The sequence below is a fragment of the Diplotaxodon limnothrissa genome, linkage group LG10, assembly GCF_057381915.1.
Source record: "Diplotaxodon limnothrissa isolate DT_005_m linkage group LG10, D_limnothrissa_male_GT1.1, whole genome shotgun sequence".
Classification (NCBI taxonomy): domain Eukaryota; kingdom Metazoa; phylum Chordata; class Actinopteri; order Cichliformes; family Cichlidae; genus Diplotaxodon; species Diplotaxodon limnothrissa.
This window is the reverse complement of record NC_140605.1, coordinates 31,726,874-31,745,942: the sequence shown is the minus strand read 5'-3', so window position 1 is coordinate 31,745,942 and position 19,069 is coordinate 31,726,874. Positions and strand designations below refer to the sequence as shown.

Sequence of the window (19,069 nt, the reverse complement as noted above, 5' to 3'; positions counted from 1 at the left end):
AGAAGGTTGGTGTGGCACAGGAGGATGCTAGGGATAGGGCGGGATAACCTGATGATCAGCTGTGGCAACCCAGTATTACAGGAAAGAGTGCAACAGCATGGTTCAAGATAATGCATCTTATTAAAGAGTTATATTATTAAATTGTTTAACCAGCATTTAAATGCTAGAAGCAAAGAAATATCTGTTATTTTGAGTAAAGGCAAGAGAAATAATGCTACAAAGATTAATTTGCAGAGTTATTATTATTTTTATTTTATCAAGTCTCCTTTTGTATAAATTTAAAAAGAAAGTAAAGTTACACTTTTCAAATATGTGATTATGTAAATCAGGGGTCACCAACCTTTTTGAAAGTGAGAGCTACTTCTTGGGTACCGATTAATGTGAAGGGCTACCAGTTTGACACACACTTCTCAAATAACAAATTTCCTCAGTTTAACTTAATTATGTGTTATCATTAATAATTAATGATATTCATCTATGTACGGACACTAATTATGTTAATTATTTTTCACCATAATTATAAAGAATGCAATTAGGAAACAAGGTAGGAAACATAAATATCAATATGCAACGCTTTATTTCTATATATCTCTGCAAGTATTTACATTTTGAAGTGATCACTTCTACAACATTTTCACTTACCACTAACAAATTTTAACAAATCGTGCACTGTTACATACATTATTTTTGTATGTATGTAACATACAAAAAATCAACTTTCAAATTTTACAGAACTTTTCACCAAATTGGCAGCATTTTAAAGCAAATTGTCACATGTTACACTTAACAAACACATTTGTTTTTCAATAATTAAATTCAACTTTGACATGACACTGTAATGTTGCCACTGAGAACATCTAATATGGCTTTCTTTGTCTGTTAGTGGGAAACCTGGCATTGCATGCTGTTCACCAGTGTGTTGTAATCTGGGGTATAACTTGACACTGCAACTCTGAGTGAGTCTTGCAGATGTGCATCGGAGAGGCGTGTTCTGTGTTTGTTCTTGATGACGTTCATGTCAGAAAAGGCTGATTCACAAAGATAGGTTGAACCAAACAGGCTGGCAACCTTCATAGCTGCTGTGCACACACCACTGTACTTTTCTGTGTCAACAAGGCACCAAAAGTTTGGTGCACCCAGATAGGCTTTGAGGTGGACGTCATTTTGCAATGTTACAATTTCGATTTCCACCTGTCCAGCATCCAAGCTGAACATTGAACTTAGTTGCTCAGCAATGCATGTTGTGTCCACATTCATGAAAGGATTGGAAACAAATGAGACACATGGCTCAAGCTGATCAAGGTCACAAAACCTGTTCTCAAACTCTTGACCAAGTCGGTTTATGACTTGAGTGTACTTTTCTGCAACTTTGTCAAAAGTCTCAGATGCAGAAGCATTGTCTTTCAGCACCATCTGCACAGAGGGAAAGTGCAGCACCTTTTTTCTCTGTAAATGCACAGAGAAAATGTTCATCTGGGCTTTAAATCCATTTAAAGCACTTATCATGTCAGCAACAGTCTTACCTTTGCCTTGCAGCTCACAGTTCAAATGGTTCAGTTTCCCAGTAATGTCTGTTAAAAACACAAGGTCAAGTGTCCACTCAGTGTCCTCCAGCAGAGATGTGTCTTCCCCTTTGGATTGCATGAACTCCTTGATTTCACCCAAAAGTGACAAAAAACGAAGCAAAATCCGTCCCCTGCTGAGCCATCGGATTTCCGTATGTAGTAGCAGGTCACCATATTCAGCTGACAGCTCCTCCAATAGCACCTTGAATGTTCTGTGCTGTTTAGCTCTGGAGCGGATGCTGTTTATGATCTTCACGACGGGAGTCATGACGTGCTCGAAGCCGATCACCTTTGCGCATAACGCCTGCTGGTGAATGATGCAGTGGTAATGCATGAAGTTTGGGAACTCTGTGTCACCTTTACAGTGAGCGATGAATCCCGTATGTCGGCCGATCATAGCAGGAGCCCCGTCGGTAGTCACTGATACCAGCTTTTCCAACGGTACCTTTTTCTTCGCGAAAAACTCCTTCACCGCGTTATAGATGTCAACTCCCTTCGTTGTTGTCTTTAGCGGCAGTAGTGTCAGAAGTTCTTCTTTTGTGGAGAAACCATCAAATACCATCCGGATAAAGACCATCAGCTGTGCTGTACTGCTGCTGTCGACGGACTCGTCACACTGGATGCTAAACCAACTGCACTTTGCCAGATCCTGATCCAACTGATCGGCCAAGTTCCCGGACATAGCCGACACTCTTCTAACAATTGTAGTTGCCCCCAGCTGGACATCAGAGAGAGTGGAGATTACATCGTTTCCATATTTCTCGTCTTTAAGCACAGTTTTTGCAATTATCATCATTGCTTCTTTGAAATACTCCCCGTCTAAAAATGCCTTCTTTTTCTTAATCATGAAATGTGTAGCTCTAAATGAGGCTTCGGTTGCTTTTTGAGAGTTTTTCACCGGTCTCGTGAAAAAAGACTGCTGTTTGCTCAAACCTGCCTTTAATTCGCGGGCCTTTTCCGCTCGCAGTGTGCTGCCCTTTGGGTAGTTAGCATGGTAGCTTGTGTGACACGTTCGGAAATGTCTCTCCACGTTGTGCCGCTTTGCCGTTGCCACAGTTGCCCCGCAAATGAGACACACGCATGAATCTTTCACAGAGGTAAAAAAGAACTCTTCCTCCCATTCACTGTGAAAATTATATGTTTTCTTCCTTTTTTCCGCCATGTTTTCCTCATCTCCTCACCTTTGCCTTTGCTGGTCTTCACGGCAACTGTTTCCGTGGAGACCAGCTAGCACTAAATATTAGATCATGATCTAATATTTAATAATAAACTTTTTTTTTATATATATTATCTCCAACAAATTAACGCCAATGCAATTGTGATAAAAAAAATAGCAAGAAAAAATAAAAATAGATGCAGCTTACTGGTAAGTTGTTATGGTGAGCTATTTTTAGAACAGGCCCGCGGGCGACTCATGTGGTCCTTGCGGGCGACCTGGTGCCCGCGGGCACCGTGTTGGTGACCCCTGATGTAAATGTTAATAAAAACACAGCTAATGAGTAAAAAATTGTTACAAAACTAATAATACTGCAAACACTTCTACACTCTGCCTTTGGTCAAATATAATTTTACAGCCGTGCTGAACATTTTATGCAACCAATTTCACATAAACAAAAACTAAGCAACATCTTATTGTCATGAGTTTATATATACTCACTGATTTACTAAAACCTGTGCTTACATTTGAACTTACATTATGTGTAATGTGGTGTTTCGACAGAAGAACGGAGACGGCTTGGTTTGTAATGGAACGTATATATTCAGCAGTAGTTCGCCATTTTTCATCTCACCATACACTTCACTTCTTCTCTCCTTCCATCATCCTTAGTCACAGAGCCCCCTACTGGTAACTGAGTATATGTTCATATTCAGTCCCCCTTGTAAGCAACCCTTCACCATCTTAGCAGTGTATGTAAACACAACATGTAATTGTTTTAGTTGTTCAGTGTTTGTCTGTAACATAAGTGAGTGTTTGTCTCCGCCTAGCGGCTGACTTGCATCATTTTTAATGTCTAACTTCACTGGCTACCTGCATTTTCTTCAGGTACAGCCTATATAAAGTCCAACCTGACATACAACACATTAATGAAGGGAGAACACCTCTTCAGCATTTAGCACAGGTGTACAGGTAAAGTGTTTGGCGGTGTTGGAGGAGCATGCAGCACACATTCCCCGCACAGCCAAGATCAGGGCGTGGTGGTAACTCGTTTATTACAGGTTACAAACTATGTGGCCATTGAGACGAAGCGCAGTCAGTTTGAACTTTGTAGGTCGTGAGCAGCGTTTTCGCCCTGCGCCCTCCCACTTTGTGGCGCGCACACCAGGATTTGCATACAGAGGAGTAGAGCGCCCGCCTCCCTCAAGAGTTTGGTTTTCCTTTCCAAGCAGTACGTTTCTGACCAGACTTTGCTCGGCAGAGGTGGAAGTTAAACTCGGGTGGATCGACTCCTCCGCCCAGCCAGCGCTGACAGACCTGCTCTGTTTTATCCCGCTGTGCGTTTTCCCCACTTCAGCTGTCGCTCCGTCGGTTTTGTGACGTTCTGGGCCGATCCATCAAGATGTCTCAGATGAACAAGAAAACGATCACGACGACGACCAGCTTCAGGAATCTACAGGCCTCTCCGGAGCCGATGGTTACAAGGCTTGTCTCCCCCAGCCCTGTGTTCTCCGGGAGCTCCGTGTCGTCGGTGACACCGATGTCTCAGGTGTCTCAGGTGTCCGCGGTGCCGTACGCGGTAAACGGCGCAAGCTATGGGACGTTGCGGTACCTGGTCCCTGTGCAGCAGCAGCAGCAGCAGCAGTCCTTCGTCCTGATGCAGCAGCCTATGATGCAGCAGCCTGTGATGCAGCAGGTGGTGTCCCCGATGTACCTGCAGAATATGCAACAGCTGAGCATCAGCAACCAAAACGACTACATGTACCAGGATCTCAGCATGACAGAGGTGAGGTCATGCGCGCATTCAACCAGTATTCCCCCCACAACTCTTATTATTTAGTCAGTTCAAAAGTCTAAGAAATACTGGGAGTCAAACCAAAAAAGGAATATGGTTTACTGACAGCAACTAAGAATGAAGATTTCTTAAGATATGTTATTTGCAATACCCACAATAATCACCCACATTAAACTCTTCTTTGTTGGTGTGATGCAAAACACCACAGAGAGTTTCCAAAACATGAGATCCTTGCAGAAGCTTCATTAGAAATCAGATATCTTCAGGCAGCACTTTCAGGGATTTCTTTTTAATATAAAAATTACTTTTTTCCACCACTGCTTTTATATTACTTGTGTTTGTTTTCCATGTGTGTTTGAAATTAATCATCTGACATTTTAATGACCACTAAATAACTCATTATTGGTTAACACAACAAAACACACCTTTCAACTTTTCATGTATTTTGAAATGTATTTTCTTTGGACGCCTGGAATGTAAATGTGTCTCTAAAGCACATTCGGTTATCTTCTGTTATTTACATTAGATATAAATAAACTAGACATTTTTCATACTGTTATACTGTTATATGTTTGCATTTCCCCCAAAATAATTTATTTAACACAGTACAGTGGGCTACGTACTGACTGATTTCACTCACTAAAACTAAGCGTTTTACCCATTAGAGATAAAAACACAAGCATAAAATGCTAAATATGAGTATCAGTACAGATTTGGTGGTTTTGATGCAATCTACTAGATCTTGTGTTGGTATAAATCAGTTTCTGCTCACACATGGCTGTTAAGCATCTTTAGATGGGTGATTGGTTTAAGTTGCAGTCAGCTATCAGAGCAGGGAGGCTGCTGTGTGCAGATAGTATGGGTCAGCCATCAGGAAAGCATTAGCCATGTAAGCATGTTCCTAATATGGCATCAGCTTCTCATTTCTCTCACTGTGCTGTAAATTTTCTCAAGGCTGAGGTGATGTTTGTGCAGTTGAAGACACTTTTTCTGATTTGCTGGCATGAAGGAGGAATTTATATTTTTACTATGTAAATATAAAATTGAGCCTTTCCCATTTAATACGGACGATCGTGGCTCAAAGAGTTGGCAGTTTGTCTTGTAACCGGAAGGTTGCGGGTTCGAGCCCCGGCTCGGACAGTCTCGGTCACCTATCACCTACTGGTGATGGCCAGAGGGGTCGATGGGGCGATATGGCAGCCTCTGTCAGTCTGCCCCAGGGCAGCTGTGGCTACAACTGTAGCTTGCCTCCACCAGTGTGAGAGTGAATGAATAGTGGAATTGTAAAGCGCCTCGAAGGCCCTGAAAAGCGCTATATAAATGCAATCCATTATACTGCATATTAGTGATGGGAATTCTGGCTCTTTCGGCTTGGCTCACTAAAAAGAGCCGGCTCTAAGGGCCGTTTCGTTCGCGACCGACACATCACTACTGCATATGCTATTTTTTTTAAGTGGGGTTTAGCAGAGTGAAAATATGTCATGTGTATCGCTTCATTAGATTAAAAACAATATGCAGAGTAAAGTAAATATCCAGAATAAAGCCAGAAATCATTTAGTTGAAAATTCTTTAACATTATTTTATGTCTTTAAAGAAATGCATGAGTACATAAATACTTACTTGTATTACAGCAAGAACTTCTGTTAATTATATACAAACACAGAGAGCACAACCAATCGCTCACATTGAAGCTACACATGGAGGTCGTCGTACCGTGTCTGCAAAACATCTTCTAGAAGGGGGCTAGTAGACTTGTTGAATAACTGTTAGTAGTTGAGGTGGGGGTCTTTTCTTTAGATTTAGATACTCTGATTACAGTATTTAGTTTCCTTAACTGATTACCCAGTAAATTATTGCTGTGCTGAAAAGGCAGATAATGTATGACCCAGATGTTCAGGCTTCAGGCTCCTATTAATGCTCAGGTAAAGGCACTTTTTTCTGCTCTTAGCTCTTTATGAGGTCAGTTAGAAAGGAAAATAGTCATCTCAGGCACATGACTCTGGCTGTGAGAACAGCAGCACCATCCACTTGTAGTTAAAATCATCAGTTTGTAAGGTGAAGCCAATTAGAAGAAGCCACGGGCTAACTGATGAATAACTTTAATGGTGAAGTATACAAAGCTACTATAGTAGAGGTAAGAATAAAGTGCTTTAAATGTCTTGCATTATCTCCCCACATTTATTCAAGGATTAAGGAACTTTTGCCAGCTCGGCCCATTGCCAGTAAAACAAACAGCCTAGAGCTCGGTCGCTGGCAAAATACGATATGGCATCATTAGCAGTACGTCCTCATGATCACTACCAAGTGTGCTCTAGGTCTCTTGAGTTTTGCCACCTGAGTACACTCAGCCTGAGCTCCGATTTCTCTGAATCTTAATCTTCCTTGATCATTTGTTGATTTACGAGACACCGGTGTGGTCCTCTAATTCCCAAAGTCTTGCCAGCGAACATTTCCCTGCTCCAGTAATTGCTTCCTGAATATGTTGGCCTCTGTGCCTGCAATGGTTTACACAAGGTTTCTGCTGCAGGCTGAAAACATTTGAATTATATCAGCTTTCTACATTTTTATCTGCCTCTTTAATGATGATTTTATTTCATATATCTAGCGTCAAGTGCAGCAGAATTGAAAAACTTCCTCTGCGTCTTTTTTTACTTTGGCTACTTACAATTTCAGGCTCATTCTGCTGCTTAAGCCACTGCATTGAAAGCTAAGTGCTCACACCGTGTGTGATAAAGAAGTGCTGCCACACCCCGTCTGACTGCTGAGGCGGCACGCCCTGACTTTTGAAGACTCATTTATTGTTCCACCTGATGGGATCTACATCTGCTCAAGTAGACTCTGGTGATCGAGTGTTTAACTTCGTCTTTCGTTTTTTTAATTATTGAAGGAGCTGAAGCTGATTTGTTGTGCCAGTAACTTACAGGACTTTCACTTTAGAAAAAGCTGCCATGCTCTATAGTTAGCTCTTAATGACTGGAGGCTGTGCATGTAGTATAGTAATGTAGTAGTACTACATGCTGTATTTGACCGTTTATCATTTTTATGTTACTCTTGGCACTCGTTTGCATTGTTTATAGTTCAAGTAATCATCAAAGGTGTTTGTTAACCCTTTATTGACCAAGATTCATAAAGGCCTCAAATACCTATTTTTTATCTTGGCTATAAAATTGTAAAAAGATTAAAATCTCATCATTCAGGAAAGTAAGGGAATAGAAGCAGACATAGTAAATCTAGGCAGAGGGGATTCGTTCTGTCTGTGTTCAGAGAACAATACCTTCTGAATGTCTTGCGCTGTCATTATACACTGATTATTCCCATACAGCCTTCTTTCTTAAACTGTTTAATTTTATCTCTGTTGGAAACGGTAATGAAGTTGCAGTCATTTAAAGAGGACTTGTAAAATGGGCTTGCTAGCAGGCCCATGGTAGATAAAGGGTTAAACATCATTTTTGAAACAGTTCGTTGTCCAGACGTCTCACTTTAATAGGACTGACTGATTAGGAATGGGAATTCGAGTAACTTACAAGAGCATCCTGGAGAATTGCACACAACATATCACAATTCAATGCCTCAGTGGGCAAGAAAGGAAAAAATAAGAGCCACAAAGTAGGGATTCTCATGGGTAAAGCATGTTTCATTTAAAATACAACATCTGGCGCTGGTGTATTGGTGTACCGATTTGTTTTCTGATTTTTAAAGCATTGCAAAACTTTTAATTGGTGTGTGCATCCGTGTATACTTTTATTATCAATAGATTCATGGGGAAAAATAGCTGAGCATTTCAGATTTCTACTGTGTCTTAGCTGCAAACCTCATGACCCATGGACCGCTTTTTGTCTAATTCACAGCTTGTTTGCCTCATTGGAATGTATTTTGATTTTTACTGGCTCGGATTCAATTTTTGGTTTTGTTAATGCCTTCAGAGTGAAAAAAAAACAAGTGTCAACAATTCTCACAATGTCAGGAAGCCCTTTTTTAAAATTTCTAAAGCATACAAGGCTAAAGCAGCTGTATTCAAATTTCTGGCATGTTGTTGCTGGGTAGACGCCCTCAAATGGGAAATAATAAGCTTTCTAATTTTTCCAAGTTGCACTTAACTTCCCAATGAGCTCCATTTATTTTGCACTGTTATTTATTAGTGCTCTGAACTGGATATCCTGAAGGTCATGATACAAAATCACAAATTCAGATTTATTTAAACACACTGTATGTTGGACATAGAGTTTGTATACCATGTAATTATTTATTTGAAGAGTACAAGGAAGAACCTGGGAAACGAATAAGTAAAATGGGGTTGAGTGTTGTAGGACAGTGAGGCCATGTTTGGGTCTAGCAGAGCAAGATTCATGTTACTAACGGGCCTCAGCTTCTGACTGCTCTGATGGCTCAGTTTCAGATTCAGTTTTTTCTACTAGTGGATTCATATTGCATCACAGAGTGGTGCAGCTTGTTTCAAACAGGGCTTCTCAAAGCCCAGTATAAGATAAATGATGATTATTTTGATGGGGTTCAATGGGTTTTATGGGTGTCCCAAGGACTGAGGTCTCTTGTAGTTCTCTTTATGTCTGACAGTCTCTTCTTTCTTCTCTCCCTCTTTTGCCAACTGTTTCAGAGCACCAGCAGGAAGTCTTCATCTGTGTTCAGCCATTCAACCAGTCCTATCAAGAGCCCTGCGACAAGTGTTGAGGAGGAGGTAAGGACCTCACATTCACCCAGTCACAAAAGCCTCCTTACTGGGTACAAAATGCTCTATAAAGCAGAAGTCTCTGTACTGCCTAAGCATTAGCTCATCACCAGGGATGGGTTTTTCACGATTCCGATTCCATTTTCGATTCTGTTTAACGATTCGATTCTTTATCGATTCTTTTTTTAAAAAGGAGAACACTAAGGTCGATTAGCTTAGAACTTTGTTTTATATCTTCTCTTTGAACAAGATAGAAATTTAGAGGTAACATGGCCTTACAAACCCAGCAGTGAGATCTTAAGAGATCCACAGCCTACGGCTCTTCAATGGGTGTCACAGGGTCCCCAGGAAAAAAATTGTAAATGTAAAATAATAAAATAAATATTCTTCTGTAGCAATAACAAAGTATAACATAAATTATTCTGTAGCAATTACACAAGAATATCCAGTAATGTCCCTGCCTACAATTAAACACATTCACTTACCGAAAATCGAGGGCATCTGCTGTGGCAACCTTTGACCACAAACTTAGACACTGCTCGGTGACATTCGTCTATCCTGGCCTGAAAGGAGACGCTACCGGTAGACTGCAGCGAGAACTGCCAGCATCTGAGCCAGCCAGACTCTGTCTGTCTCATCGTGGTCGCCTAAATGCACAGTAATGGCAGGTTTTGTAATAAGGCAGATCGCGCTAACATAATATGCACTGTTAGTTGATTATTTACCTGCCGCATTAATGGGAGAGGACGTGCGAACGTTACCGCTGCTGCTGGGTTGGATTTCACGAGTCTGGAGCGAATTAAAAACATGACATTCATTTAAGGTCATCGTGTGTTTTGTGAGCAAATGCTTTTGCATATTCGTAGTGTTTCCTCCCTTAAATGAAATATCTACTTTGCAAGTATTGCAAGTTGCCCTGTTGTCATCCGTTCTCGTAAAGTATAACCAAACTTTTGAGCCTTTGAGCCGCTTAGCGACATGTTTCCTGCCAGGTAAATGACGCTCCGCAACGTGGTGACGTCATTCGGGGCGACTGGAATCAATAAGGGAATCGTTTGCAAAAATGGCAAACAATTCCAAGGAATTGGAACAGTGGGAACCGGTTCTCAACAAGAACCAGTTTTCGATACCCATCCCTACTCATCACTGATTTTAAAGCTACAAGAGCACAAGCTTCAAATCTATTTAAAGTATATTTAGTTTGTTTCATGGTGTTAAGATGAACGAAAAGTGCAAATAATGATAAGAATAATATTTGAAAAAAGTCAGCAGCAATAGGAATACAGGTCGAAACTCCACCAACAGACATTTCATGTCAGTGATGAACACATCATTAGGCAAATGAGACTGTAGCTTGTTATAACAAGTCAGAGGTGGGTCCATTGTCTGACAGTGTCATTTCAAGATTAAAAAGAAAAACTTAGAGAGAAGAGGTTTTGCACCACACCACAGTCTAGTTCAACAGGTTCATGCTGCAAGCATTCAAGAGCAAGGAAACCCCCAAACTGTGTTTGACATGTAAACGCAAAGGATGGACTGCATTACAGTTATATACAAATTAAATCAACAGTAATTCAACATAAATGTGAAGTTGTGAGGCAGAGAGTGACTGGACAGTTAAAACGTTTAAATCTATCTTTTGTTTCTGCCGCATTTCAGCGAATATTTAAACATGTACATTAGTTGTGTGGTTAGAAACATGCTGCACATTGATGTCTAATCACCGAAAGACTGTTTGCTTGTACCTGAGCATCAGCACTGATGCAACAAAAAAATAATCAAAATTTAAACCCAAAAGACAAGACTTCAACTTGTTATGAATCAAATTATGAATTTGATAATCTGAACACAGAAAAATCTGATCATAGTCCAATATTTTTGATACAACAATTGTTGGTTTCTGTCTGTAGTTACAGACACTTTGAAGTCAAAGCTGTTTCTTCAACATGAAAATTGAAAAAGACGGAAAAATGCAGAAGGGGTGTGGAGTTCGTCTGTCAGTTAGGCAGGGACACACCCATCAGTCTCAACATGGGAACACTAGTTCATCAAAGTACAGTAGCATAGCAAGTGTTTTCTGTTTTTTTATCTGGTTTTGTTTTAAAATGAATTCAGCCAGGGGCAACTCATTGCACATGCATGCTTTCTGTGCAGGCAGCAACGCCCTGCTTTACAGTCACACTGTTATCACAGCACTTTGTTCGTAATCACAGGACCAGAAACGGTCACAACATTGACAAACCATGCTGGGTGGGTGTGAAAATTGAGGTGTGTCTGGCCACTTCCCAGAGGCCTTTGCTGTAGGTGGATGCATTCTTTTGATTTGAACCTGCAGTGTCATGTATATGGCTGTTGTTACAGGAGGGAGGATCTTTGATTTATCGAGCTGGTGTGGCATTTTTTCTTGGCACAGCCGAAGAAAATCCTGTGTATCTAAACACACTGTTAAGTCTGTTAAGTCCACTAACAAATTAATCAGCCAGTCCACAGTTATGTAATACTTTATCACTGACATATTTCCACTTTTATGACCTTTGACTTGTTTATTGTGAAGGTAAAGCTGCTTTTGACCACTTGATAAAAAAGAAATGGCTTGTGTAAATGAAACCCTAGTTAACTATTCCAATGCTGTAAAACTTTGCAATTCAACAAATATTGTACCAGCCTGATTATAGGTAGCTACATTGCCTTATAAGCTTACAGCATTGTCATTTGCATGTTTTGATAGTCTGATGAAAATATCACAAGCCACTTTTTATCAGCATCGGTGAAGCCCGTCTGGTCAAACTCATTCACTTCCTGTGTTCTTTCTTTGCTTTTATGACTTTTTCATCTTTTTCTATGTCTTCTTTGGTATTTTTGTCTTTTTCTTCATTTCTTTTCACTTAATCTTAGAATAAAATGGTTTGATATGAAAAGGTAAAACTTCGTAATCACAGTCTTTGCTCATACATCAACCATCTGCAGAGTGTCCTGGAGTTACCCCTGCCTCTAATCTGCTTTCGCTCCAACTTGCTCGCAGCGTTCTTTCCCGTCAGCTCGTCAGTGACAACTTATTACTAATCAGCTTTTCTTGACCTGCTTGAAGAATTCTTTCTTGATGATTTCATTTTTAGTGAGGATAAAGTGACATGAAGCAAATTGTGGTTGACCTGACTTTTTTTTTTCTCAGAAAAAGAAATGTCTGTCAGTCTGCTCCTGACTTTAATGATGGTTTTCATTTTTAACATTTTTTGAAGTCATTTGAAGCCACTTTGAGCACAAACGCCACTCTTACTGTGTGACACATTCTTGGAAATTTGACTAAAACATTTCTCAACACACAGCGTGTTTGTAATGAACACGGACCCACCGGTGAGGCCGGAAAGATTGGAGGGCTAAAATTGTCCATCTCCGTGGGAGGGGAACAAGTTCAGAAAACAAAACCCAAAACATGATGGATTCTTGTAGTGTGCAGAGACGGCTGGAGTGCTGTTGAATGTCACGGAGGCCTTTTGACCTTTGTTATCTGAGGACTGAAAGACATTCCCTGAGCACTTGAGAGCGGTGGGGATTGGTTATTAGATGCAAATGCAGATGCTAATTGGCAGACTGGTCATTTACCTCTCACCTTTTTCCATATTCATCATCAGCCATAGCGCAATGAGGCTGCACAGTGTGGATAAGAGGTAGAATCTGAAGCGTAAAGGGAAATTCACCCATGAGCTGCAACCTCCAGGCCTGAAAAGTGAAGCCAATGCATACCTGCTAGAAACTGCAGTTCTGCAGGCTGACTCCAAAGGCACATCAATCTTGTTAAAATGCCCATCTATACAATAGAAATATGCACACTTAAAGCACGATACAAAGAGCTGTAAAGGGCTTTTACTTTAGGGTAAGGTAACATATATACATTTAAATACTATGATCTGACTGTTAGATGCACAGGCGGTTACCTCACATCTGTTAGATTCTAACAGATGTGAGGTAACTGCCTCACATCTGTGTAGGTTCTACATCATCCAGGTAATCGTTGAGCGCTTGAAATGAAGAGAACTGGACTTGTGTGTTTCACCTCTCATCCAAAAGGCTTCTTCAGTTCTAAATGAACTGATAGAGAGTCCCAGCTACTCTTTTTGGAGGCTGTTCACATTTTTGTTTTGGTTTGAATGAAGTCATGTTTCATAGGCTGTACAGTGTGTGACAGCAGCAGATAAAATGTTTCCAAAAGCAACACGACGCGACTGATTAACAAAGAGTATCAGTTAACCCTGAATGGAAGGTGTGGCATAACTGAATCTTCTCAAGATCAAACTCTGTTTTGTAGATCTGACTTGTATCAGGCGCCTACAGAGAAGAAAATGAATATAGCGCTTCCTTTGCACTGACCAGGTAACCATTACCGCTGTGACCTACATCATGTTTGTCACCAGCCAAGTCTCGGCTTAAATTCTAGCGATAAACACGGGAAGATCAAAGGAGAAAAAAGTTGCCGGACCAGTTTTGAAAATGTTACCCACAGTGAAAAAAAACATTTAACCTATTCTCTCTCACACACACACACGCAACATAAACAGACTTCCACAGGCACGCAAGGGACGCTTCTCTAAAATGCATCACTACCTAAAATGCTGCTGTCACAGAGCCAATCAGCGTGCAGTGACCGTAGGACACTCTACACCGCTCCACTGCTTTGCATGCAAATGAAAGTTTACAGTTGCAGGTCTGTACAGGCTGAAGTTAAAATTCTATATATTAGCATATTTATGACCTGGGAGCGGGTTTGACTGTGACATCTGGTGCAATGAAACGCAAATTTCACATGGTAGCAGATTCATGTGTTACATGAAGGCCCCAGCTTTTGCAAGGTATAGTAAAAAGCATGTCTGCACATGTGTTTCTTGCTTTATGTGAAGCGAAATCTTGTTGCTTGAGGATAGGATTCATTTTTATTAAACAGAAGGGCTTTTGTCTGTGTGGCAGTAGTTTTGGCCTGTTCATTCACCCTGCCAGGTTCATGTTTTCCCACTTTTGTGCGAAAGCACTTGGATTCCCTGCACGGAGCAAGTTTTAGAGCATAACACGGTTCTCTGACGAACGAGAACAGAGGTGCAGCTAAAGAATGTTTTCATAATTACTCTGATTTTTTCTTCATGAATTAATGCTTATGACAGAAGATGTTGCAATCAGTTTTTTAACAAAATAAAGAAAAAATGAAGAAGAAAAACAGTTGTCCAAAATAAACAGATATGAGCTTAGAATAACAGGGGAGGGATCTTAAGGTTTGGAGACTCCATCTCAAAGGTCATCTTAGGGCAGATTAGCTCCAAGGAACTCCTGTTCTGACTTGGATGAATGTTGGGAAGGAATGTCGTAATTGTTTTAACTTTGAACCTCAAATTTAACATATTTGTCAAACTGTCTCAACCTTTATGTGTCAGTAGAAGGACGAGGAGGGTTTTTACATGTGTCCCACAGGACCAGACCGTTAATAAGGAACGGTACTGTGGAGTCCTCAGGGACAACATTTGGCTGTGGATTTGCCTTCCTGTGAATTTTTCATGTGCTTGCATGGAGTGATTTAAAAATAGCAGCAGGGCTAGAACGGGTGCAGAGGTGCACAGAGACGACCCCGAAGAGGAGATCTGTCTGATTTAATGACTTATGATTCAGCAAGCACATAGTAAATTCTCACATAGTAAAGGTCAACGCATTAATGTGTGGCTTTATAGTTTCTCTTAGGAAGATATCTGATGTGGAAGCAACATTCAGCATTTTTTCTGTCTTTTACAATGGATGGAAACTTCTACATCTCTGATGCCGTGTAAAGAATCAGATTTCAAGGATTCCCTGAAGTATTTCGTGCTCTGACAAAAATTCTCTGCCAAATGAAAAACTACAGGTTCATGGGTAATTAAGCAGGATGGTTGTTGACAGACATGTTTGGTGTGGAGGATGCAGTCTTTGCGACTATCTTCTGTGAATGTGATTAGCTGTGTTTGAGCTGAAGGTTTCTGAAGGTTTATGCGCCGATGCTTCCTTAGAGGGTTTTTCTCACAGCTGTGTGGTATGTGAGGTTTTCAAGCCTAATTATAGGATGGTGAAGAAGGGAGTCACATTGAGGTGAAGCAAGAATGATGATATCATGTTTTAAATGTTTAAATTTAAGGAATCTCTTAGGAATTATCACTGTCCACTTTTTTATCTTGTTAAAAAGATCAACAGCTGATCAAACAGGTGATCCACACAGATCCAGCCTGTCTGACGTGAGTTTCCTGTCATATTTTCTGCAGTGTCAACTCCTTTCAAACATCAGCAAGTTTCAAAGAGCTGAAATGCATCATGTTTTTTATCATGAGTATACCATCTGCTCCTCAGTCTTCTCTGCTGATAAACACCCACAGACACAGAGTTATAACCTTATGCTGCAATCACTTTGGCTTCAGTGAGGTTTTCAGTTGAGTTGACTTCATAGTCAAGTTCAAGTTTTCAAATTTTTTCGTTGTCAGTGTCATGTTTTATTTTTTCTTTGAAGCTAATGGATTATACATTTTGTTTTGGTTTGGGGTTGTGAAAGTTGAACTGCCATTAAATTAGCAGATTAAAAGTCATTTATCAATTGTAGTTCAAAAAGCCGGCACAGCTATGTTGATCTCATTCATGCTTGTTGTCTTTTTTTCTCACAATTTATTGAAGGCACATAAATGAGAGAAATACAGACTGGTGATCTGTTCAGAGTGAGCCCCAGCTTTTGCCCTCTTCATATCCAAAAGCCCAGAGATGTTTTTGTAATTATAGTCATTATTTGATGTACACGTTGTGTAAATAATACTTTCTGGTGTAGCTGGATTCTTGTAGGATATCACTATCACATGTGAATCCGTCTTGCCTTCAAGACAAACTGTGGTTTGGCTGGCCTTTTTTGTTTTCAGTGACTGAATCCATCTGCACGAGCATGCACTACATGTCAGTGCTGTTGCTGAGCTACAAAACTGTGGTTCATCCAAGCATCTAATCATTAAGGTAACACAGTCTGTACCTGTTAAAGGTCAAACTTAATAGTCATAATCACAGAAGCCCCTGCACTATAATTGGAAACCCAACACATGCAGTGTTGCCAGCTAACAAATATCCCACCTGTTCAATGCATCCTGTTGAGTTCCTGTTTTAGTTTTACTCGGTGGCTTCCAGTGTAGGAGTTATTTATTTCCTACTGAGGGAAAACTGTGGACAAAACTGTGAACTAAAGGTCTGGCTTAAAACAGCATTAAACTCTATTGTAATAATATCCCATTTTAATGTTTATTTTTAATAAGATTAAAATGTCTCTTGTCTCACTTTTGTGAATGAAGGATTTTACACGTCTGATGTCTTTAAAAATTTAATTTAATGTTTGTTCAGGCTTGCCAAGATGTCGACAGATCAGCAGGTGTCTCTGCCGTTCACATGATGGCCGATTGCTCAGCAGAAACTTATATATGAGTCTCAATAGGAAGTTCAGTTTAGGCTGTTTCAGTCTGCCAACAGTAGATGGCTATGTGCAAGCAGCTTTGCAACCCACCTTCACCTCAGTTCCACATTTTAATGCGGCTTCTGACTTCCTGGCTCAATAATTCATAATAATTTAAAATAATTAAAATTATTTTTTAATTAAATAATCATGCATGATAAGGATTTTTTCTTCAGTATGCACACACAAAGGCACTCACAGAGACTCACACAAAGAGGCTTGTGTGGTAACGTGACTCTTCTCTCTCCAGTAACAATCTAGTGTTTCTCAGTCACTCAGGCTTCTGAGAGCCTGTGTGGCTCATGCACTGACCTGCACACACACACACACACGGACGCACACACACATTGACCAGAAGGCCTGCCATGGTGAAGAAGTGAGGTGATGATGTATTGAGTTACTGCTCTTTGTGGAAGCTCCATTCATAGCCCGTGACAGTCAGCTACTGAAGGCTGAAAAAGTTTTGTTTGCATTCAAAACAGGAAGCTGCTGCCTTTTCAACTTTTTTTTAACCACGTTTACTTAAAATACCTGATTTCTTATCACAGGTAAAAACAATCTTATCTCCAGTTAAGAAGAAGAAAATCAACCTGGAGCACCTCAACCATTTGAGATGGTAAACATGAAACGCAATTACCCTCATACTGCTGAAAGGCTGTAACTAATGATTATTTGCATTAACCTGTAGTGACATACTGACTGGTATTATTTTTGAGTAGCTAACACATTTTTAGGCTTTAAAATAGCACAAAAAAAGTGAACATTGTAACAAACACTGAGCATTGAGCTCAGGGGTCAAGTTTAATTTCAGGCTCTTTGAGCAAAAAACTGGATTTTTGCTCAAAGAGCCTTAAACTTATTGACCTGATATATAAATGTATGCAATTTGAAGATTTTGTTGCAGTTTTATATCTTTTTGATATCCGTTTGTTTTTTTGGTTTTTTTAATCTAAGACGTGTGGGAAGTGGCTTTAAAAGACTGTTGGATTAGTGTGTGGATCCACCGTGACATTCATACCAGTTGTCTGTCGTGCATTGTGAGAGATTTTATTCATTGGAACTACCCACATTGCTACCAAGCTGTATGTGCATGTTTACAGATAAAAGAGATCACAGATCAACTCATTTAAGTCACTTTAAATGGGACTGGTGAGTGTAGCTGTGGAATATAGTTTATTAAAAAAAGGAGGATATTTACACTTTTGACACTAACCTGTGAAAACTAATAATATTATATAGATTACACGCCATTACCAGCATGTCTGCTGATAGCAAGCGGCTTGTTTTAGAGTCGTGTTTGTGTCCAGAGTGATCTGCCCGTCAGTCATTTCTACACTCCTTTTCTCTGCAGACACTCCCACCTCCACGCTGTTATAGTTTTTGTGTAGCCGCCTCATTCCTTTTGTTTCCCATTTTTCTCTTACTGTTTAAGAATTAGAAACAGGAGAAAGTAGTGCCAGTCTTTGGCACTGCTGTGACCTTTGAGCTCTGTGTGGGATCATTAACCAACCTCGAGGTTTCACAGTGTCTAGATAGGATTTACAGCCTGTCGAATACCAGAGTTGTGCGTCATCTGAGTCGCTTGTTTTTTCTTCCTCCGTGAGAGCTGGACCTGTTTTAATAAACAAAATCGCTCTTTGTGTGATTTATTATATAAAAACGTGCATTTTACTTACTGTTTATCATGCTTTTGTGCTGCTTTCATTGTCTGTTGTGCCTCACATCTCATAATACAATACAATTTTATTTATATAGCACATTTAAAAACCAGATGTAGGCCAAAGTGCTTCACAGAAACCAAATAAATACAAGTAAATAAAATAATAAAATAAAATAGGTACAAATAAAATATACTAACAGGTGGGAGACTTAACTTAGTACGTAACACAGATCATGCGCATGAAACTTACTGTGGGTTTTTTCAGGATTAGAGGGATGTTTATATTTTCACTTTGCAAAAATTAAAGATAACATTGAGATAAGCCTTTCTTTCTGTTGAGGGATTAAAGTTTTGAAACTTCAGCAGTTTTTTTGGTTTAGTCAGGCTTGTCTCACACAGGTAAGCGATTGTCTTGCATTTCTGGCTTCCCAGAGCTTGTGAGAAGTTACCTGAGCTTGTTGCTGTCTTTCAGGCATTTAAACAGTTTCACTACATGTGTTTTTCTTCCCTTCTCTGGAATTTCCTTGACCCTTATTTTAACAATAGTAACACCCACCTCCTGTGCCACTGTTTCCTGATAGGACTTACACAGCAGTTTATTATATGAGCCATGCATAAAGGAAACCTGCCGCATTACAACCAAGGTTCCCACTGGTAGTGTTTATGTACCGTATATGCTGAAATACTAGTTCATCAGTAAAAGCTGTAAATTATGATGTA

General features: G+C 40.0%; 2 protein-coding genes across 2 annotated transcripts in view; one reads left to right on the top strand and one right to left on the bottom strand.

Annotated features, from left to right (window-relative positions):
- Positions 1–879: 879 nt before the first annotated feature.
- On the bottom strand, positions 880–2,727 carry LOC146624733 (general transcription factor II-I repeat domain-containing protein 2B-like). The gene has a single exon (XM_085363470.1). The coding sequence runs from the start codon at positions 2,725–2,727 to the stop codon at positions 880–882; it is 1,848 nt and encodes a 615-aa protein (XP_085219596.1).
- A 1,227-nt stretch (positions 2,728–3,954) lies between these two features.
- pof1b (POF1B actin binding protein) overlaps positions 3,955–19,069 on the top strand; it is a 34,492-nt gene continuing 19,377 nt past the window's right edge. The window contains exons 1-2 of the mRNA XM_085364099.1: positions 3,955–4,507; positions 9,129–9,209. Coding sequence (XP_085220225.1) covers positions 4,124–4,507; positions 9,129–9,209 — 465 coding nt within the window. The 5' untranslated portion in view covers positions 3,955–4,123. The remainder of the gene's footprint in view (positions 4,508–9,128; positions 9,210–19,069) is intronic.

Excerpts from the sequence above, each read along its gene's own strand:
- LOC146624733 (XM_085363470.1), bottom strand. The coding sequence starts at position 2,727 with ATGGCGGAAAAAAGGAAGAAAACATATAATTTTCACAGTGAATGGGAG.